This window comes from Rhamphochromis sp. 'chilingali' (assembly GCF_963969265.1).
Source record: "Rhamphochromis sp. 'chilingali' genome assembly, chromosome: 14".
NCBI classification, from domain to species: Eukaryota; Metazoa; Chordata; class Actinopteri; order Cichliformes; family Cichlidae; genus Rhamphochromis; species Rhamphochromis sp. 'chilingali'.
The window spans coordinates 22,263,706-22,285,959 of NC_137941.1; the positions used below are offsets into that span (position 1 = coordinate 22,263,706).

A 22,254-nucleotide genomic window follows, 5' to 3' on the forward strand; every position below is an offset into this window, starting at 1 on the left:
TCTTCTCGCAACTCCTCAACAGGGGTTCTGGTGCACATGCGCCTGACATGACATAACCTTCGAGAGCAGAAGTGCAGGGCCCTGGAATTTTGGGGTCTCATAAATAAACAAATAAACACATTTCATTCGTAGAGTACTTATTCTAATTACAGCCCTGGACTTGTGCTGAGCAGTCTCTAATTTTTTCTCTGAGCACAGAGACTTGCGGAGCCGTCTGCGGCAGACCAGCAGTCGGCAGATGTAATTACCACATCATCTCTGGTCCCTTGTACGCTGAGAGAGAGAAAGAGCGAGAGGGAGATGAGGGACGGATAGGGAGAAAGAGATTGATCTTGGTAAACAATAATTAGGGTTGGGGATGGTGTATTGTGGGACGTCTACTAGGCGGGACAGAGTAAAGAGGTAAAGAAATGGGAGCGAGTAGACAGGATCAGTCTCTGGGACAGATGGGAAAAGACAGATAGTTCAAATTATTATCAAACCCCGCAGAACACTATTTCACGTATTTCTTTTCAGTATTAAATCATCCACTATCCAAATTATCAAGTAAATATTTCTTTTTTTTTTTTTTTTTTTTTTTTTGGCCTGTCCCGTTTGGCTCTTTTGCCCTCAGAATTGTTGTCTAAAGGCAAAGAAAGATGCCCAACGGATTTACTTTACCAAACTGACCATCCCAGCCTTGCCGTAATGGTCCATTTGATTCACCTTTTATTGTTTATTTTATTTTCACTTACTGAATACGGGACAGACTTGACTGGGGGAAAGAAGGGGAGAAAGAAAGAGGGAAAGAGAAACAGCTGAGAAGAGGGACGGGGGAGAAGGGCAAAAGACAAAAACCAACAGAACGGGCAGAGAAAAAAAAATGCATATATCAATCACCTGGATCACCTGCTGAGAAAGAAAAAAGAAAGCAAGCAGAAGAGAACAAGAGTAATAGAATAAACAATATCACAATGATATATGGGAATATGACAGTAAATACTAAATGTTAAACATTATTGTGCAGCACATAAGATCAACAGAACACAGTGTGCTTTGAGGTAGGAGCCAAAAAGGGTGTAGTTTGTGGGTGTGATCACCCGTGTGTACACCTGTGAGCATGGACGCGCTTGTTTTTTGTTTTTTTAAAAGGTTCCTTCATGTAATAATCTGCTAGAGGGTGTGGGGGGGCCACAGCCCCGTCCTCCAGGGCTTGAAGCAGGTGTGGAGGAGATCAAAACTCCAGACATCCAGAGGCCCCCAGAACACAAGAGACCAAGGAAGACCAACAGAGGGGCAGCTGCGCCACTGTCCCGGAAAGAGCTGAGGAGAGTCCCAGATGAGGGCTCACTCAGCAGCCGCGGAGCAGAAGCCAGGGGGAGTTGCAGTGACGCGCCCGTGAGCTCCGCCGGCAGCCAGCTGCGCCTGAGTGACCGAGCCCCAGGCCGAGAGGCCGGGGGCACCCCACCTCCGAAGTGGCCCGAGCGAGCCCCAGGCTCCAGGCCCCGATAAGCGGCCGCCAAGGAGTGAGCCGGTGTGTACCTGGACGCCCATCCCCGGACACAAAGAACCACCAACGCACCGATGTCTGAGGGGGTCCGCCACTGGCAGGGGAAGTGGTGGTAGGGGGAGATAGGCCTCCAAACCTTGGAGAGCCTGAGATGTCCCCAGAGAGGTGGCGCCTGACACCCAACCTGACATATAGACACAGACATACAGGCACACACATATACAAACATCCATTCCCACCTTCATGCTCTCATATGCACTTACTCCACACTCAACCAACGTGGAGACAGACATAAAGAGACGTTGTACACACGTTGTACAGACGTTGTAAATATTTCTTGATGAAAGTCACTTAATCTGGATAACCAGTTATCCAAAAACCCAGTGTATACATTTACTGTGCTTTAAATGATCATGCCTATGTCCACATTTGCCAGCTTGCAGTCGTCTTCTTCCCTGCAATTTACTGGCTCAGTCCTACTTTTCTTGGCGTATTGTCATCACCCGCAATCAGCAGACTAGTGTGAAACCATTGGCAGGAACGTGTATCGTGCGATTCCTTGTCCTCGGTGAAGTGCAAGAGACACAAACAGAAAACACTCCTCAAACCGGGGCTTCACAGTGCTGCATTCATTCACACATTTGATTCTCAAACATCAGCGCTACGCAAAAGTAAATAGAGTAATCACTTATCTAGTTCATTTTTCATGACGGCCTGATTTTATTGCACAATCTTTACTGCTCCCACCTCAGTTCTTGAAACTAGCTTTCGTGATTCAATGTTTCCTGGAACTTTTTGGTTGAAGAGAGCTAGTGATTCAAAAAAATTCAACTTTGTGGGCTAATGATTCAAAGCTGTTTGGCTAACTTTTCTCAAATGCCTAGGGGCCAGAGACTTTAGTAGCCCTGGTTTACATTGTTTGAATTATTTGTGATGAGGCCTGATTCATCAGATTACAATCAAAGTGTGAATTTTGTTGAAATACTCACTCTGGATACTGTGATTGGCCTCAGAACTACCTTAATTCTTTATGGCATGGATTGAATAAGATGTTGGAAACATTCCTGAGATTTTAGTTCATACAGACATGATAGCATCCCACAGTTGGTGCAGATTTATCAGTGGCACATCCATGATGTGAATGTCCTGTTCCAGTACATCCCTAAGGTGCTCTTTGAACTGAATGTGGAGGCCATTTGAGTACAGGAAACTCATTGTCATGTTCAAGAAACCAGTTTGAGAATATTTGATCTTTGTGACATGGAGCCTCATCTTGCTGAAAACACCAATCAATATGACAGGCATGCTGTGGTCACAGAGGGATGGACAACGTCAGCAATAATATTCAGGTAGACCTTTGTGTTCAAATGATGCTCAGTTAGTATTGAGGCTCACAAAGTGTGCCAAGAAGATATTCATGCACCATTACAGCACCAGCAGCTTGGACTGTTGATACAAGGCTGGATGAACGCATGCTGTTATACTGTCTGTGCCAAATTAAGAAATTAAGCAGAGCCCGTGCAAATTACAGCCTCAGTTTCCTGATCTTAGCTGATAGGAGTGAAACTCAATATGGTTCTTCTGCTGGTCTAGCCCATCTACTTCAAGGTTTGATCATTTGACTTACTGTTGCCTCCCTATGAGCTTGAAGCAATTCTGACCTCTGGAATCAATAATACATTTTCTCAGAGAGAACTGCTGCTATTTTTTGCCTTTTCAAACCATTCTCCCTAAACCCTAGAGATAGTTGTGTTGGAAAATCCCAGTAGATCATCCATTTCGGAAAGACTAAGAAGAACCCATCTGGCACCAAAAGCCATTCTAACGTCACTTCAATCACCTTTCTTCCTCATCTTGATGCTCAGTTTTAACTTCAACAGGTTGTCTTGGACATGTCTACATGCCTAAACGTCATTTGCTTATTAGATATTTAACAAGCAATTGAACAGGTATACCTAATGAAGTAGACAGTGAGTTTATTTAGCCAAACACATGCTCAAATATTTGATCCTCACCGATGCAATAAACACCACAATGAAAAATAAGCTTTTTATAACAAGTTATTACGCCCATTAAGCCCATTTTAAATCATTGCCATATCATTTCAAAAATAACTGCTATTATTATTATTATTATTATTATATTTGTTTTAATTTCTACGGTAAATTCTTGTCTCGCTAAGTCAGACTTCAGTCTCACTGGAGTCTGCCTATAACCAGTCTGAGCAAAATCATGTCACATCAAGTCTTACTACCTAATTTAGCTCTCCATCAACTTAAGAAATTACAGCGTAGGTGTAAAATATTGCAGCAACCAGAGAAGGAACGTGAGGCAAGATGCCCAGTCCCGGAGGCAGTAAAGCAACCCCAAACCATAACATTACCACCATGCACGAATAGCTGTCCCACACATGTCTACTGTTACTCTGGCTACATAGCTCTATCTTTGATTTGTCCATACAGACCATGCTTTTCCAAAGTGCCTGGTCTGTTCCTGTTTCGGCACTCCTTCCATGCAGGTCAAATTGATACAGGCTCTTGCCGACTGTAGACTCGTTTACTTTGACTTTACTCAGTTGCAGATCCCTTGGTGAAATGTTGGGCTTCTTGAAGACATCTTTTGAGCATCAAAAAAAACTACTCCTTGGCTGATTGTGCTGTTATCACTTAAAAAAAAAAACCCCTGCTCATTTGTTCTTGTCAGAATGTCAGACGTTTTGATAAGAGCTGGTCCACATGTCACTCTCAATGGATGTTCCTGCACTTAATCAGAATTTCTGAAAATCTGAATTTCACAGATTTGAAGGTGCAGTATATGTAGGAGTGTGATTTATCCAGGTGCCTAATTTCTTTATTTAAATCATGAAAACAATCTTTGATTCATTCTAATTTAGTGCCTTTTCCCCCAGTTTTTCTCAGTTTCAGAGACAACCAAATGTTCAAAAGCTGCATGCCAAATGAATGACATAGGATGTGATTATTATTTGAGTGTCTTTCCAGATCACACAGCACTCAGCAGTCAATGTTCAAGCACTTTGTTCTCACACAGGGAGAAGGAAAAACCCACTTTCATCCAGAGGCCTCACACAGAGCAAATGATGCTGGGAATAAGGAGTCACATCTTGTGAAACAAGTAGGGGGAAGAGGAATAAGACTTTACGGGAAAGAACGTCTCTCCGGAGAGTGGACTGGCCAACAACATTATGGGAGTGTGTGTGTGTTTGTGTGGGAGTAAAAACGAGACATGTCCACTACAAGTCAGGTTTTACCAAGATGTAGCAGAGAATAGCATTTCGGTGATTCTTACATTCCCGACATTCCTTCCGGTGAATTTCCAGGCAGCGTGAGGCTCACTGTTCCACAGCTCTGACATCACGAGGGGGTTCCACTGCCTTCCACATTCTTCCTCGCGCTCTCTCACAATCCCACCCATATTTGGAAGTGAGAGGAAGGGAATCCCAGATGATGACTCAAAGGCTTGTGCTGCAGAGGGAATTCTCCCCACATCTGTTTCCATGTGTGTGCATGGCATGTCTGTTAAAAATGTGTCAATGTGCACATTACATCTCTGAGCTGAAAATTGAGTGTTGATCAGCAGGATCGAGGGGTGGGGGATTCAAAGTGGTTACAGCTGCATGAAATAACGGCACAGCCTACGTACAGAAAAAGTGACACCCTAAGTGACGCTCCTTTGCTATTTATAACTTACCTCACTTGGCAGCCATGACAGACAAAAATGCACTGTAGTGAATATGTACATTCTTAAAATGGGCTCTTTTCTCTCTATAACTGCTTCAGACAGATGATGAAAAGAGTAAAAAAAAGAAAAGAAAAAAAAGCTCTCTGTGATGTGCAGCACATGGCGACATGGCGCTGAGATGAAAGCTGGAGGGTGAGTCGATGTAAGCTGTAACCAGCCGCCATGCATTGGACCACCAAATGAGGCCACGGCGATAGCTAGGACCATGGGCTGTTCAATGTGCTCAGCAGAGTGTGACCAACTATCTACAGCCTGCTAGCTCCAATAAACTCCTACCTCTACTGCAAAGTTTATTGGAATCATATTATTTTTAAAGACATAGCAAGCTTGAAAGTGAATTACACAGAGGAGGAGGAAGTAGAGCTTGAGGTGGGGAGACATAAAGAACAGACACGGCTTTTGGTGTGTTGAAATTCTCTTTGTTGGATGCATGATTGATAAGGATTGTGGAGCTGGGTTTGGGAGAGGATAGTGGGGTCTCGTACTTTGGGTCTAAAGCCATATAGAGGCCTAAATTTAGACCCCGCTTTGTTCTCGTCTGCATGCTGGTGACAGAGGACTCGGCTCTCTGGGGTCGTCTATGGTCCAGAGTATCAGAAAGGCCGCTGTTGTTCTGCCTGGCTGTCAGAAACACAGACATTCCCTCAAGCAGCCCAAAATGAAAGAAAGCTTTCATGGAATATTCTGTTTAGCTGCACAGACTGTTGTGTATGATACTCCCGAGGCCCATAAAACAAGTAATTCACAGACAATATCTCACCCACGCTCTCTTTGCCACAGACTACAGCAACATAAATCTCACTGATTTCAAGGAGGAGCTGAGACTGGGTTTTAGAGCATGTGTTGCTTAAATCTGGGCAAATGGGCCTGTGAGGCAACATTATTTTTAAATGGACCAAAAAAGGAAAACGACACAAAAGAGCAGAGAATGCCCAAAGAGGTGGCACGAAAATGCACAAGCAGGGAAAAACATAAACCCATAGGTTACCATGTGGAGACTCAAGTTTTCCCCTACATCATGCTGCTCCCACAGGGACGCTGAGCGGTGATGTTTTAAAAGCTCAGTCACCCAGCACACAAATCCCTCCCTTCCTCATTACCAAAACAAGCTAATTAAAAACCTGTTAATGGGCTGTGCTGTGGGTGTCTTTAGAAGACAGGGAAATCAACAGCTAAAAAAAACCCCTACATAAACATATCACAGGGACCCCTGAACAGTTAAACAAATCGATGACGCAGCTATTGTTATCTAATAAGAGGGTTGAAAACACACACTAGCATCCTACACATCCCCATCTGAGGATGCTCGCAAATAGTGTAAAAAAACAGAGAATCAAAACAAAACAAGTGACTCACTGAAAACCAACTGGGACACACACTGTCATATCCTGAGAGAGCGTGAGAGATGCCTTCCTCTTATTGAAGGACAGATGGATCGCCCAATCTGTTACGTGCCAGTGTGCCAAAGGACAAACCGGCCACCAAACATCTTGCACCTGAGAGCAGAGGCTCAAAACTGGAGAATTTCAGAAACAGCCCATCAGGTAAGGATCTGGTAGGTAAACTGTGGAAGACAAATATCATCTTATTACAGGAATTCTAATAAAAGTTGTTGGGCGACCTCTAGCGGCTCTACCGCGAATTTACACGCTGGTTGACGTCACCGCGGAACGTACCACTACTACAACAGCAAGTGTGTAAAAGGTTAAAGTTAAAAGTCTACGTTTCACTGTTTTGAGCTCTTGACACCCCGGCATCCATTTATTTTTTTTAACGACCAGACTTTCCCTCCAAAAGGGACAGAAAATAAGCCAACTGCGGATAAACAATGCAATGTTTTGTCCCGTGTGACACAAACCGGAAGTGAACGCAGAGAGGCGCCTTTTCTGAGCTTTCTGAGCACGCTCTTGAGTAGGCCAGCACTGTTTTTAAGTAAAAAAAAAAGTAAACTTACGCGCTTAACACAACTATACGACATGGCTACTAAAAAGAAGCGAACGTCAAACGTAGATAATGACAGCTGGGTTGTCATCGCTCCAGGTGGGTTAGAGAGTGTAGTATGAGCTAACTGAGCTAGCTTGCTGCGCACTTTGCAAGCAGTTATTAAGCGTTGATAGGTGTAATAACTGATGTAACTGCTGGTGGTGTTGTGAGCTTTTATGGAGGCTGCCATGCTCTTGTCTTAAACTACATGCTATAATAATAAATTAAAGCTTGGCATATTTGTTATAAGAAGAATAAGAAGGAGAAATAGTGGTGAATTATCATGTGGTGTCTGTTTTGATGTCTGCAGACTCTGCCATCGACACACACAAGCACGACGGTGATCCAGTTTTTGTGAGACTAAGGAATCCATCAACAGGTCTGATTGTGTCTTTATATACTTTGGTCTAGCTCTGAAACTTGGTGTTCATGTCATTATCATTAAGTGAGTAAACCTTTAGATGAAATTAAACTTCTATCATATAAAATGCAATGGAAATAAGAGAAACTGGCACACCGAGAAACTATGTGCCATTAGTCTAGGCACCCTGGACTGTATGCTTTATCAAGTTTTGAGCCTGATCTTAGAAGTAGAGAGGGTGTCTGTCTCCTAAATCCAAACTGGAAGCTAGTTCCACAGAAGAGGGACCAGAATGCTGAAGGCTCTGCTTCCCATTCTACTTTTAAATATCCTAGGAACCACAAGTAAATCATCAGTCTGAAAGTGATGTGCTCAATTTGGTTTATATAGTACTACGTGGCCTTTAGGATAAGATGGGACCTGATTATTTAAGACCCTGTATGAGAGGAAAAGGATTTAAAGTTTGATTCTTAATTAAACAAGGAGCCAATAAAGAGAAGCCAATGTGGGAGAGATAAAAGTCTCTCTTTTTAGTCCCTGTCAATACTCTTGCTTTGGATCAAATGAAGGCTTTTCAGGGAGCTATGAGATAAACCTGATAATGAATTACAGGAGTCTAGGCTAGAACCAGTAAATGCATAAATAAATCTTTCAGCATCACTCTGAGACAGGATGTTTTAAATTGTCAAGATACTGTGCAAATGCTAAGAAGAAGAAGAAGGCTGTAACTTATCGATAACAGCAGATTACGGGCTTTACAAGCCTGTGTTTCTAAAGTAATGCTGATCACTGAACGTATATCAGTAGATTAAAGTTTTGTGTGGGTGGCTCTGGGTTGACATCCTGCTATGTTTGGTTTAGTTTAAACTCTTTCTGTTCTTACTGTGTGTTACCATCACAGAACATAGTGTGCAACCATAACGTCCAGCCTCACTGCATGCTCTTTCCCGACTTCTGAGATCAACACGTAGCTGCTGCAAGAGATTTGAGAGCAGTTAAACTAACAAAGGAGAAAACTTTAACATCAGCTCTGAGCAGCTTTGTAAAAGAAAATCTGACCACTGTTTGCTTCTTTTGATTTAAGAGAGTCATAGTTACTCCCGCCGTTTACCCGCGCTTCATTGAATTTCTTCACTTTGACATTCAGAGAACTGGGCAGAAATCACATCGCGTCAACACCCACCGTGGGCCTTCGCGATGCTTTGTTTTAATTAAATATTAACTTAAAATTCAACAAGATGTCACTAAATCATAACCTGTGCCAACCCAGAACACTTAGCAGGGTAATGTCTATATTCACACACTTGTTTTGTTACTTGTTGGTTTGGACTTATGGATTATGCCTTTTTGTTTTCTAATGTGTGATTTATTTATTTTTTTAATTCAGTTGCAGTTCATTGATTTTTAATTGATAATCAAAATTGCTGAGGCTGGACACACACACACACACACACACACACACACACACACACACACACACACACACACACACACGCACTCCTTCATACACCAAGTGAATTTTTGCACAATACTGAGTCTTTTGCAGATTTCTATTGCACTGTTGTGTCTGTGTCGTTCTGTTCTCTCTGGTGTTGCACTGTCTTTGTTTTTGTTGCAATCTTTGTACATTGCACTTCATGCAGTCCTGTGTTGATTGTCTGTTATATGTCATATGTAGCACCATGGTCTTGGAGGAATGATGTCTTGTTTCACTGTGTACTGTACCACTACACATGGTTCGAATGACAATAAAGCCACTTGATCTTGATTAGCATGTAGTGTCATGTCTCAATATACTGTGAAATTAAAAACAAGTATATATCTTATAAAAAGAATGATAGAAAATTAAATTACAAAATTTTCACTAATTCTCCAAGCAAACACACAATAATGTTTGAATTTTTGTTTCAGTGCTTCTGCAGGTGTGTTGCACTTGCTAATTTGTGTTGCTTTTGTCCAGATGAACCCAAAGCAGGTCAGTCAGGCTGAAATCTTGAATCTGGGCCAGTTTTTCTGCTTTGAAACTCATCATTCTGTCTTCTAATCTTTTGGGTCATTAGCTAGCTATAGACTGAACTCCAGACCAAGCAGGATTCTGGTAGCAATAATGTATTCCAGCAGTACCTCTTGGAATACAGTATTGTCCAAATAGTGGACAAAATAGTTACTGTCCCTTCAACAGGCAGAAGGGTTGGAAGTTAGGTGGTGTACATGTAGGGATTGATTGTATTAACTTTTTTAAGAATTAAAAACAGTGGTGTAGAAAAACTGCTTTCTGTACAATTAACATTTTTTTTTTCAATTTTTGGTCATCTAAAACTTTTCTAATCCTTGAGATGTTTCCCACTTTCCTTTGTGTTATTAAGGGCTAATCAGTGGAGTGGGAAATTGGGGTGTAAAACTGTCTCACATATGGAAACCCATTTCCACCACTAAAAAAAAAGTATCCATAACTTGAAATTTCGAGTTATCTTTTGAGTTAGTGCTGCCAATCAGTTATCTACGTGAATGACGTCATTTCCTTGTTATCCGGAAGCTGAAGCCCTCAGCTCCAAATGCTACAGTTAAGCTACCAGTATTATAGCCAGTCATGAATGCACAAATTGCTGATTATTTTCAGTGTGGCTTCACAAATTATGAAATCCTGGTGTTATTAGCTGAATCACATGCGTTACTATCAGCAAACGTACTCTTGAAAGCGCCAATTTGTTGCAATCCAGTTTTGAGTGCGTAGATTACTGATTGGCAGAGCTAACTCGAAATTTCGAGTTACTACTGTCGAAATTATGAGAAAATAAGTCGAAATTTCGAGTTATGAATACTTTTTTTTAAAATGGCGGACACAAGCATCCATACTCACATTTAAAACTCACATTGATTTATTTTTATCTTCTTTTTCAATTATATATTTATTTTGTTTATTGATTTCATTGTATGCTTAATATATGGTTTTTAACTGTTATCTCTGTTTTATTATTGGAAAGCACTTTGGTCAACTTTGTTGTTTTTAAAAGTGCTATATAAATAAAGTTGGATTGGATTAAAACAGAACCTCAAAAATAGATTTTTTTTTCACGTTTCCCATCAGGTGTTAAACTGGGCTAATTCTGTGTTTTGTAAACTGCAGAAACAGAACTGAAATAACACATTTCCTCCTTTTTTCATTTTTTTTTAAAAATCCTGCAGATGCAGCATCTCTGTACATGTTGGGTTGTGGGGATGTGATGCTGTATGAGGTCAAAGCATTTGAGGATGATTTCCACTCTTGGTTTGTTGGCCAGGCTGTGCAGAGAGGTGGGTCTCATTCCAGAGTAAACTGAATCAGTCTGATCATAATTACACACACAGCTATGATGTCGGTTCATTTTATCTTGAATCTGCATCAGCTATATTTGTCTGATGGGAAGAGTTTTGCAATCAGGGCTTATTCCAGCTTGGTTGAAGTCCATAGAAGCCAAATGATCTATTCAGAAGCTCCTTTTACATTGGACATAAATACTGACAAATGGATTCAACATACAGCTTACCTATAACATGACATCATACACCAAGCTGACAGCTCAGGTCTGTGATTCACAGGTTTGCATACTGCGATGCAGTTTAACTGTATTTGTAATAGTTTTCTTTTTATTTAATCAACAATTTATTGATTAAGTCATAGAAAAATTTATGAATTTTCAGCTGATGTCTCGCAGTTATTTAGTTTGCTGTCCTATAGCAAAATTTAATCAGATGCTAATTACGTGTCTTTGCTTTACCAGTTGTCTTTCTCTCTTTTTTTAATCAGATGGGAGACTGATCTTTGTAACACCTTTGGATCCTCTCTTTCTAATTTTGCCATATTTGATCAAATCTGGCAAAGAGGTAAGAAGAGGCTTACATACAATTAAGTGAAACATTTTTCAATTTCAGCATAGCATTACAGAGACATTAGATATTGTTTCATAAGGCACAGAACAGTAGAGGAAGTTCAGAAAAACTTGCATGGATTTAACTATATTGAATACATTATAAGTTTTTGTGTACAGAGGCAAAATTACAAAAATTATGTCATTGTCAAAAAAACGTGTGGACCTGACTGTTTCATCCCTTAATGTGTTGCTCAGGAAAAGTTCCAGCGTGTGGATCAAGTTGTTAAAGATGAAGAATTCCCAGCTTGCTCGAGGCTGCTTAGCTGCGCTCGTACCCTGGCCTCCTTGCACCACATCGCTGAGGAAAAAGGTGAATTTTACTTTTAAAGATACTATGATTCATGAAGCTACAAGGTCAAGCTGGATGCTTTGTCCAAATGTTGTGTTCCAGAGGTGGAAAGCCAGATGTATCATCGATACAGTCAAGAGAAAACCATGAACTGGTTAAAGAAAAAGGTATTTATTGAAAATCTATTTTTGCTCAATGCAATACAACACTGAAAATGCATGCTTATTTTTTGCACATGCTGCACATTTTCTTTATGTATGTATTTTTAATAGGTGGAGAGGACAGTTATTGCCTTAAAGAAAAAAAATGTCTCTGTGGGAGAAGGAGTGAAGTCCTCAACATATGTCAGAGTAAAGTCAGAGACAGACAACCAAGAGGGTAACTTAAGACCACTTAACGCTTTTAAGATGATTCCCATTTCTCAACCATCTGAATTTTCTGCCTCATTCTTAACCCGAGAAGACATATTTGGGCTTAAATAGTTTCTTCCTAGGAAGACTGTTGACCAGCAGATGGCAGTAGCGCTGCAAAGTTTTTGTTTATAGATTATGTTGACTCACAGATCACTTAAACAATTCCCTGACCTTAAGTTTTTAAATCTCTCGGTCATAAAGAAATACAGAAATAATCAAACAGGGCGATTTTGGTTATTTGTATCTCTTATTTAACGATACAGAGGACTTCATACGGTATTCCCACGGCCTGATATCAGAGTATATCACTGAAGACCTGAGCAAAGCCCTCCTCACACACTTGGGGTAAGTTGATGAATGATGAACATCTTAATGAGTAATGGTATTAACGCCACTGCAGATCAAGCACATCTCTTATTGTGCTTCATAGGTTACCAGAGCTCACAAGCCCAAAGGAGACCGAGCCTCCTTCTAAGGTATGAGCTCTTCCCACTTAGGTGCAAATATATGTGGTGTTGCATGTTTTCAGTTCTGCTTGCTGTCGTAGATGCCGTGCACTCTTCATGCACTCATCCACCTTACTGTAAAGTGTTGCATGTTTCACAGGGGAAATCCTCTGCCTGCGCTTGTGTGGGGTTAACTTTGCTTATAGTGTGAGGACATTAGAGCTTGTAGTGGTGGTTCTGTGGAAAAATAGCTTGGTGGTTTTAGTCATGAAAAGCCTGTCTTACTTCCTCGTTTGGCAGAAGCGGAAACTTTCAGACAAGCCGGTGGAGGCTGGAGAAGACTACACCAAATTCAACAGTGCAGATTTTGCGCGCAAAGTGAGTGTATGTCTGCTGGAATAGACTAAAGCATGTGGAGCGTCTGGTGGTTTTATCTTCGTTGTAATTACATGATAATGACCAAAGCTTGCTGTTATTTTAGCTTTTTCTATTTCTTTTTCTTTCTTTGTGTTTTTTTTTTAAGACGCTGATTGTTCGTGCAGTTTTTGTTTGGCGATCGCTTTCTTCAAGCCTGGTGTACATCGTGTATTCACAAGGCTGTGGCCCTTACCTTGTAGATTTAATTGAAGTTGATGTTATGTAATTAATTTCCTGCTGTCTCCACACAAGGGTGTTGTGTTATATTGATTTTTCTTTTTTGCATTTCAGCCGCCCAAGAAGATGACGGCAGCTCAGAAAAGTCTAGCTAAGGTGGACAAGACAGGCATGAAGCCCATGTCGTCCTTTTTCAGCCCCAAGGTCAAAGCAGAAAAGAAATGAATGCTGTTTGTGTTTGATTTGTGACATTTCTAATAAAGAAAAAAAAGTATTTGAAAGTACTTTCTTTTTAAATACTTTGAAGGTAAAGGGATCGTGGCACGTAATTTAGCATTCCTTTTAAACGGATAAATATATAATATTTAAAAAAACATTTCAGATGATATGGGTTCATTTAAGTTTCTGCATACTTCTTTTGCAACAACCACAAACTACACAAAGACTTTCTTTAATCCTACTTTAGTACCTAAACATTCATTCAGATCCTCTGTATCCTGAAATTGAGTGACAGGTATTTGTAACCCTGGGAAAATAAAACCAATAATGCAACACTCGCTGTATACCATAAAAGTTAGGTCAGGTAGATTGTGTTTTATTGACTTTTCATGTTTACAACTATTTTAACTTTAGCAATGATAAATACAATAACTTTGGCTGGTTTTGAGCTATTCACACAGCCCAGTCCTTGGACTTGCTGAACTTCTCTCTCACATGAAGCGCTCTGACTTTGAAAGGAGCCATTGTTACATTTTTCAGTTGGTTTTGATACCTCAGAGGACTCCAACCTTTCCTTGGGTCTTACCTGTACACTACTGTACAAAATTCTGTATCAAACACAATACTTAACCCTCACTTTGTTCAGTTTAAAATAGACATTAAAAGATAGGTTTAAAAAAAAATTCTTCACGATATCAAAAGAATTTCCTGATCTTTTATTTTAGAGTATACAAAAATGATCCAAGTTGGATCTTTAGTGTCATCAAGTGTCATCAAATTGATATGTATCTGAAATCAGTACTCACTTGGACACTATTACATGCATTTTGCTGGTACTAGATCGAAGCCCATTTTGCCCTCCGAAGTTCCTAAATTCTCAGTGGCATCAATTCAACAAGGTGCTGAAAAGATTCCTCAGAGATTTTGGTCCGTGTTGATGTGATTTTGTCACACAGTTGCTGCAGATTTGCTTGCTGAATATCTGTTATTTGAATTTCTCGTTCCACCACATCCCAAAGGTGCTCGAAAGGACTGGGATGTGGTGACTGTAGGCCGTCTGGTACCTTCATTTTTAGTCTTTTTAACATAATTGCTTTCAGAGGATGGGTAACTGAGGTCACAAAGTGATGGTCAATAGCAATAGTCCTGTTAAATTGTGGTGTTTAAAGCAGCAGGAAAAAATATCCCCCACACAATTACACTACCAGCAGCTGTTAATACAAGGCAAGATAGATCCATGCTTTCAGATTGTTTGCACAAAATTCTGACCCAAAAATTTAGATGTGGTAGTGGAAATCAAGACCAGGCAACATCTTTCTAAACATGTTTTGATGAGCCTGTGTGAACTGCTGCCTCAGTTTCCTGTTCTTAACTGACCGGAGTGACACCTGTTGTGGTCTTCTGCTGCTTTAGCACATCCAATGTTGAAATATAAATATGTAATGGCCCTGGTGTCATGATTGCTGTGTTTTTCAATATGAAGTTATTTGGGGTTGACACTGTAATGCAGAGGTGCACCAAAAGGACACTTTAACAGAGTGAAATCCTTATTAATATGAAATATTATCACTTGTGCATTTCTTACTGTGACATGTTCAAGTCTCTGCCAAGGAAAAGCGAAATTTTAGAACACAAGGGTTAAAATATATTTCAACAGCTGGCTGCTTTTGCTTTAATAAAATTATTTTCTTTATTAAAAACTAAGTAATTGTCTGCACAGCTTTATTTATTTATTTTACTGGTGTCAAATGATCAGTGTGGCAGTGCTACTGATTTCAATGTCCACTAAGCTTCATTGCTTCTTTAATTTGGGCTTGAAGCGCAGTGTCTGGAATGCGCTCTCCACCACTTTGGGCAGGTGGATCGGGTTTCTCTGAAGTCGCAGCCTGCTGCTCGTAGACCCGCTCTGTTTCTTCTTCGTGGGGATCCTTTCGTTGGCACAGTCAGGAACTGCTGTCTGGTCCGAAGCATCTGAGACTCGAGGAACTCGCAAGACCCAGTTAGAGTGGAGGTCATGTTCGGCCGAGCTGGAGGCCACTGTGGGAGGAAATGACAAGAACCCGAGGAAGCATTTAGTATATGTGCAAGTGGCAGCCATAATTAAAGCTAGTTGAAAGAAAAGCTTTGCTGTTAGCATCGATGCGCTGTCTGAAAGGAGCTTTCAAAGCCTAACGTAAAATAATCATTATTTTCATTATTTCATACTTTCCCTGTGAGGTTGAGTTGGCAATGGGGTGAGCTCAAGCTGGAATTCTCAGTGTTTCAACTACTTTGTTTTACTGTTTTCTTGACTTGTACTCATGGCTTTTATTAATGAGAATATTTTCACTGGGTTGTAGGTGTTTAAAGAGCTGCTTTTAGCTGCTCCCTTCACAAGGACCTGCCACAATAGGTAGCTCTGCATATTTGATTTGGCAGATCTGTACTCCAGGTGCCATTCATGACACAACCACACAGGGGTGTGTCCTCCTGGGAATGAGCTGGGGATTTTTCCCTTGTTAAATAAATGTGTAAACCAATACACTGTGGAGCTACTGGGTCACCCATGTTTACCGGGTTTAAACAGCCTCCGTGAAAGGATTCACGAAAGCCTGATATTTGATATATTTGTTTTGTAAACCTCTCCAGGATGAATGAATCTAATCCTTAGCAGCAGCTGAACTGAAATTATGGATCTGGCCTCAAACAGCTCAGTCAGTGTATATTTATATCTCCCAAATTATGTCTACCGGTCTAATTAACATAGTTTAATAACAATTGCTGCATTTAATTCAGTGTGGCACCACTGCTCTTGTGTTTAAACTCATCAGATAAAGATAAACAAAGATAAATCTTTAGAAGCATTTTTCTTTACTGCTACAAGCAATAAGCTTAATACTGATACCAATACACACCTTTTCTGATTACATTGTTTTTACATGTCTGGAGTGGGCAGAGATGGGCCTTTTTTTAGTGCCATCAGTCGTTCAGCAACATAATGCGGAAAAAAAAGAAAAAAAGTGATCATGGGTAAAGGCAGACCGCATTTAAAATTGGATCCGTATCATTTAATTTGAAAATAAGAGATTGGTGAGGCCTTGGTGGAGGAGTGAACCTAATAGTTTATCATGTTTTGTATCTAAATCTGCAAAATACACGACGTCGACTGTTGAATTAACCTTGTGTAGTTGAGGAGGGATAGTGGATGTTGAACATGGAGCTGCCAGGCAGGAAGAAACCAGGAAAAACCCAGAGAGATTCATGGATGTAGTGAAGGAAGACATGCAGAGGGTTGGTGTGACAGAGGAGGATGTTAGGGAAATAGGGAAGATGGAGGCAGATGATCTGCTGTGGTGAAGCCACAACAAGAAGACGTTAGGGTAGCCTACTTAAAGATCAAGCACCTTTGACCATGTGGTGCGTGCATTCAAAAATGGCATAAAAGCCCTTTTTACATGTTTAACTTAGTCAGCTGCATCAGTGGCTTATGAATGCATGAATGTAAGCAGGGCAGTTTGCTGTGAAACAGAAAGCCTATATCACGTTTAGCAAATCACAGTAAATATTCTGATTTTGACCGAACCAATTTAATCATTGCTTTTGCAGTTTAAGTCTCACATCACATCCAAAACAGAATATCCAAACAAGCTGTTGGTGGCTTTATCACGTAGGTGACTTCACTGCTCATAGGTTTCCAGGTTGTCTTAAGGTTCAATGATCCTCTCTCACTTCCAGCATTACTCAAATTAAATGCTGGAATTTCAAACTCACCAATAAAATCCACGTCTGCGTGCCCATCATCCTTGTATGGCTTGCGCAGAGGTTCGCTGTCACAGCTGGCAATGACCGCATCAAAGAACTGCAAAGTGTCGTCCTCAGTTGGAACTGGGGGTGCTGAGGGTTTGGCTCTTGATATCTGTGGTGTAAAATGATAGAAGAAAAAAGAAAACATTTTTGATATTTCCTTCCATGTGATATTGGCTGCTTGGTTTAAGCTTACCGGTCCCTCCTTTTTAGGCGGCGAGGGCGCAGGCTTCTTCTTGGAAGAAACTGTGGCCTTTGCGTCTGTACCCTTCAAGTCGCTCACACTCTTCATGTACTGCCTCCTCAGAGCCACAAGCGCTTCCAGGTATTCAAGGCAGTTCTGATTCTGTGAGTACAGCCATATCCTGTCCTCTTGTCTCTGATAATAGTACAAGGTCGACTCGATGCTCACTGTGCTTTTGCTCCGTTTTAAAGTCGAGCCCGCAGCTGCCTGAGTTTTCTCTCCTACAACGAGCATGGAGGTGCTGCGCACCAGCCTGACAGTGCAAGCGTTGTGGTAGTCCTGCTCTTCCCGACACCCACTACCACCACCACCATCCCGACCTCTCTGTCCATGATGGTTGGGACGGAACACATTATTGATCTTTCTGAACATTCCTCTAAGGACAGTATGTCATGTTGACAGACCTGCTCTCCAGTTCCCCTTTGCACACCATTTATCCATATACAAAAAAAGTACAAACCAACAAAAAACAGTTGTTGTCCTTTATGGGAGTCCTTATCACATCTTTGCTGGAGCTGTTCAACGGGACCAGAAGCTGTCCAGGGTGCTGAAATTGCCAAACTGCTACCTTGTTGTGCTACAAGAGCAGACGTGAGACAGGTGTCTAACCTGATCTCAGCATGTCCTTAATGTTATCGGATGTTGCTCAGCAACATTGCTGTAGCAACGGGTTGGTAACTCTACACTTTGCGCTCCCATTACTGAGCAGCAGACCTGTGTCAGATATCTTAACCCACAGGAGATTAAGTGGACAAAATAACTACAGCCACCAATGAAACTCTGGACCTTTTAGTTTTAGCGACTATAGCTGTGAAGCCACCTGTTTACACACCTGATACTAGAGAAAACGAAAGATAATCAGAAGCAGAAAGCTGCAGTTACACATGGGTTTACTCGTTTAGACTTTGGTGGTATTTTGTGCTTTCGAGACTTATAATTCAGCTGCAGGAACAACCTAACAGCCTCATGAGTTTACGCTGTTATATATTAGGTTTCCTTTCCTCATTAATAAGAAATAACTTTCTCTCATGTTTCATGCACTGCTATTGTTGGAGTTCCCTATCACAAGCAGAGGAAGTCTGGACAGAAAGGAGTCCTTCAAGCCGACAAGGGGCTTTCATCTCGAAAAAATCCAGGCCATAAATAACACCTGAAACCTCTCAACACTTTCACCACATATCTGATTTAGACTTCAGTGTATAGCTGCACTACAGCAAAGCTTGAGTCAAGTGAGGAAAAAGAAACTATTTCACGACCACCAAAGCCTCTGGGCTCAAGTGACTTTGACAGTTCAGTGCCTGAAGAATAGGCAAAGCATCAAGGAGGAAATGATTATTTGTGGTCACATAACTGAGTGTGAAGTTACCAATTCTGCTTTGCTGTGAACTCAGAGGATGGGAAAAAACTGTTTAAGCTAAAAACAATCAACAATTAATAAAGAAACGCTGTGAAATTTTTGAGGTACTTCAAACATTTGTGGTGTGATCTGCCATAAAACGAAAACAGGAATCAGTTATCTGGAACTTTCTGTTTCCTTGTATTTTTATCATATTAAACACGACTTTCTTTTCTGCTTTTATGCAAAGCTCAGTTGCACACCTGCTTTGTGAGGAAATGAAACATCAATGGTTTCTTTTTACAGCGCACATCTCGCCTTGCTGTCATCCAGCATCTACCATTTTACCTCATAGTGCAAGAAGGAAATCTGATGTGGAGGTAGGCACGTCTTATTTAGGTTTGCCAGGTATAAAGGGTTTAAATAATCAGGGAAAATACCAGCTAAATCCAGTGAAAACAACATATTAGTTGTAAAGATTACAAGCTGAAATGCATTAATGATGAGAGCAGAAGTTTGCAGACTTGGGATCAAGGTGAAAAGGGATAGTCCCACTTCCTTTTTGGGTTGTATAAAACAACAGCCAGGTTCAGACTCCAAAACAGACTTTTGAGAGAACCGCTTTAGGACGTTTAGTGCCAAAATACAGGTTTTAAGCTTTTCTGTGACTCAGATCTGAGGTAGGAAGATCATTCTTTTTAATAGATGAACAGTCTTTGGAAGTGTTAAACCAACATATTCTTCTGTTACATGTAACTTCTTAAACTCCAATTAAATTTTGAAATAGTTTGCAAAGACTTTTCAACAGGGATCAATTGTGCAGCAGAAATAGTTTGATGCTTCTTATAATGCTTATGCAAAATGTTCTCTCAGTGTTGCTTATGTCCCGTTTTGGTGCCTTTATTCAAACGCATACTGTTTGTATGCACTTAAATAAAAGCCTGTAGGAATATATATATATATATATATATATATATATATATATATATATATATATATATATATATATATATATATATATATATATATATATATTTGCAGCACACATCCCTACAGGGATGTGTATATATATATATATATATATATATATATATATATATATATATATATAGATCCGTATCACATGTTAAATTCCCTTTACTCTCACTGCATACATCTTCTGAATATGTGCTCTTTCTTGCAGCCATGCTTTGTGAAGGCAGATTGCTGATCATGACCTACTGTGAATTTGAAGAGCTGGACTCCCTTCCTTCTAAGCCAGCTTTCCAGAATTATTATGGGTCACAGAAAGCAGCTGCTGCCCTCATACCAGGTTCCACCAGACATGCTCCGCTTGTTCATCACAATTCCCCGGAGCAGATAACTACAGACAACCGAAGGGCTTCAGCTGAGTTGTACATTTCTCCTTTGCAGTCCTTAAATCTTCAGAGAGCTCATCTAGGCAGGCAGATCTCTCGAGAGATAGAGATCCCGGCCCAAGCTCACTCAGGTGGCGATACCCCTTTCTTGGTTCCCTCGTTCTGTCAGAGCTTTTGCAAAAACTACAGTGACCTTCATATTGCAGGTGACCAAGTGCTGCCTCTCTCAGCTAATAATTGCGAGCTGAGGGTGTGTGCCAATGTACCGGATGTCGGTCCCTTTATCCAGTCTTGTGATGTGCCCCCAGCTGTGGAAGATTCCCTCCAAGGACACGAAGCTCGGGATGGGATGCTGTTTCCACTGAGGGGAGGTTCGAATCGGTGGAGACTGGGGAGCGGCCGTGATCGGAGCTTTTTGCTCCAGGAGCATGAAGGTCCATTTTCCAACTCCCTTCTGAATCACTACCTGGAGCAAAAACTCCTGGATCTGTATCAGCAATACATGATGGAGAATATGGCAAGAGAAGGAGCCCCTGGTTCAGACTCTGACGCAAGTGCCATTTGCCCTTTACTGGGCTCAGAGCTGGTCCTCACCAGCCTGGACCAAATCACTTTGCAGCTCAGCCGGGAGGGCAACATGGAGGCCGGCTTGGCCAAGGACATGGTCCTGAGCTGCTTCCTGCGAGTCGCTGGTGATATGCAGTCAAGTGAGATCAGTACTCCCTTTCTGCAGATTTCTAATGAGGCATCCAGGGAGCAACTCACAGAGAGTAATGAGTGACCCCACTGTCAAGGAACTCCTTCATTCAATACTGCCTTTCATTTCAGTACAACACTGAAAAAACCCAGGATTGGACTGAAAACCACATTTTTATTTTATTAGCTCTTGAGAAGATGTTAAATGAGAGTTCTACGTGGGATTATGCAGTAATTACCTGGAAAATGTGCCGTATTTATGCATCCTAAATTGAATTTGCAGTGATGACACTGGGATCTGTGTTTACCTGTCTTTAGTGCAGCTTTAACTTTCTAAAGAAAATAAAAACAGGAACTGAAAACTGAAACCGCTGCTTCCCGTTTTTCAAAAGAACATCGATGGTCTAGCAGAACAACATGAAATCAAAAACAGCATGCTGCCTCATTATGTATTATGTGCAGCCACATCTAAGATCATTTTGCATGCTTAATGATCACTGATTAATTAGATTTGACTCTTTTTTTTTCACGAAGGAAACAAGGCTGTTTATGATGAAACTAGGAGGGAAGACACTGAATTTGCAACAAATATCCAAAAGTGCAGCCTTGAAATGCCCTTCGATCAACACGCTGTCATTCTAGGCTTCACACAGCAACTTCATCGGCTCTGTTACCTAAAAATGTAGCTGTAACCAAGTGCTGCATGAGTCGTTTGTTACCCCAGTCTCCCCATCAGGACTGCAGATGTAAAGAATTTGATTTCATGATGTCTGAGCAGCACATGAAAAGAGAATACATGCTTTAACGAAACAGATTTTCTATTAATTCAAAAGTCATCATCCAGGAGTGTAATTGCTCCTTAAGAATGAAAAGAAAACTCCACGAGCTGACTATTTCCCCCTCCTCCACTCTTCCTTGAACTCAGCTGTATGATGAGGACAAAGATGAATCAAGACTGCTGAAAATCATTGAAAGAAAACAAAGGCACTTTTGTACATCTCATGTCATTTATTCTCTTGTCTTGCAGATCACCTTTCCCCTTACTGACTCATCCACAGATTAATATCCCACCCTTGATGAAATTACTTATATTATAATGTGACTTATGAATGCTCCCTCTATCTCTATGTGTCATTTTATGTGTTATGTAGCCAATTAGAGACATTTAATAACCCCTAAGGACTCTAATTAGTTTATATAATTGTCCTTTTGATCGTCTGACTCTCTGATGTTAGCATGAAATACTATAGATCATGGTTTTGGAGGCTACTCTGAAATCCATTTAAATGATGACTTTAGGGGGGGTCGGATTCTTGCCTCCTTAAGTAATTAGAGAGAGGATCCCTCTAAAAATCAGTCACCTGAAGCACGAT

At 40.9% G+C, this 22,254-nt stretch overlaps 3 protein-coding genes across 4 annotated transcripts; 2 read left to right on the forward strand and 1 right to left on the reverse strand.

Moving 5' to 3' along the window:
* Positions 1-7,096: 7,096 nt before the first annotated feature.
* Positions 7,097-13,519, forward strand: rnaseh2b (ribonuclease H2, subunit B). The gene is made up of 11 exons (XM_080902791.1): positions 7,097-7,288; positions 7,542-7,610; positions 10,779-10,886; positions 11,380-11,456; positions 11,699-11,813; positions 11,895-11,959; positions 12,065-12,170; positions 12,469-12,550; positions 12,636-12,681; positions 12,952-13,029; positions 13,360-13,519. The coding sequence occupies exons 1-11, from the start codon at positions 7,225-7,227 to the stop codon at positions 13,468-13,470; spliced, it is 921 nt and encodes a 306-aa protein (XP_080758917.1). The 5' UTR covers positions 7,097-7,224; the 3' UTR covers positions 13,471-13,519.
* A 142-nt stretch (positions 13,520-13,661) lies between these two features.
* c9h13orf42 (chromosome 9 C13orf42 homolog) lies at positions 13,662-17,877 on the reverse strand. 2 transcript variants are annotated; one of them, XM_080902793.1, is made up of 3 exons: positions 17,444-17,877; positions 17,215-17,359; positions 13,662-15,501 (listed from the first exon to the last, which is right to left on the reverse strand). In XM_080902793.1, the coding sequence occupies exons 1-3, from the start codon at positions 17,861-17,863 to the stop codon at positions 15,257-15,259; spliced, it is 810 nt and encodes a 269-aa protein (XP_080758919.1). In that variant the 5' UTR covers positions 17,864-17,877; the 3' UTR covers positions 13,662-15,256. The 2 variants fall into 2 exon arrangements, with proteins under 2 accessions (XP_080758919.1, XP_080758918.1); XM_080902792.1 differs by having other exon boundaries at positions 17,215-17,877.
* A 1,256-nt stretch (positions 17,878-19,133) lies between these two features.
* LOC308409798 (TLR adapter interacting with SLC15A4 on the lysosome) lies at positions 19,134-21,223 on the forward strand. Its single transcript, XM_080902790.1, has 2 exons — positions 19,134-19,207; positions 20,011-21,223. The coding sequence occupies exon 2, from the start codon at positions 20,013-20,015 to the stop codon at positions 20,964-20,966; it is 954 nt and encodes a 317-aa protein (XP_080758916.1). The 5' UTR covers positions 19,134-19,207; positions 20,011-20,012; the 3' UTR covers positions 20,967-21,223.
* The last annotated feature ends 1,031 nt before the right edge of the window (positions 21,224-22,254 follow it).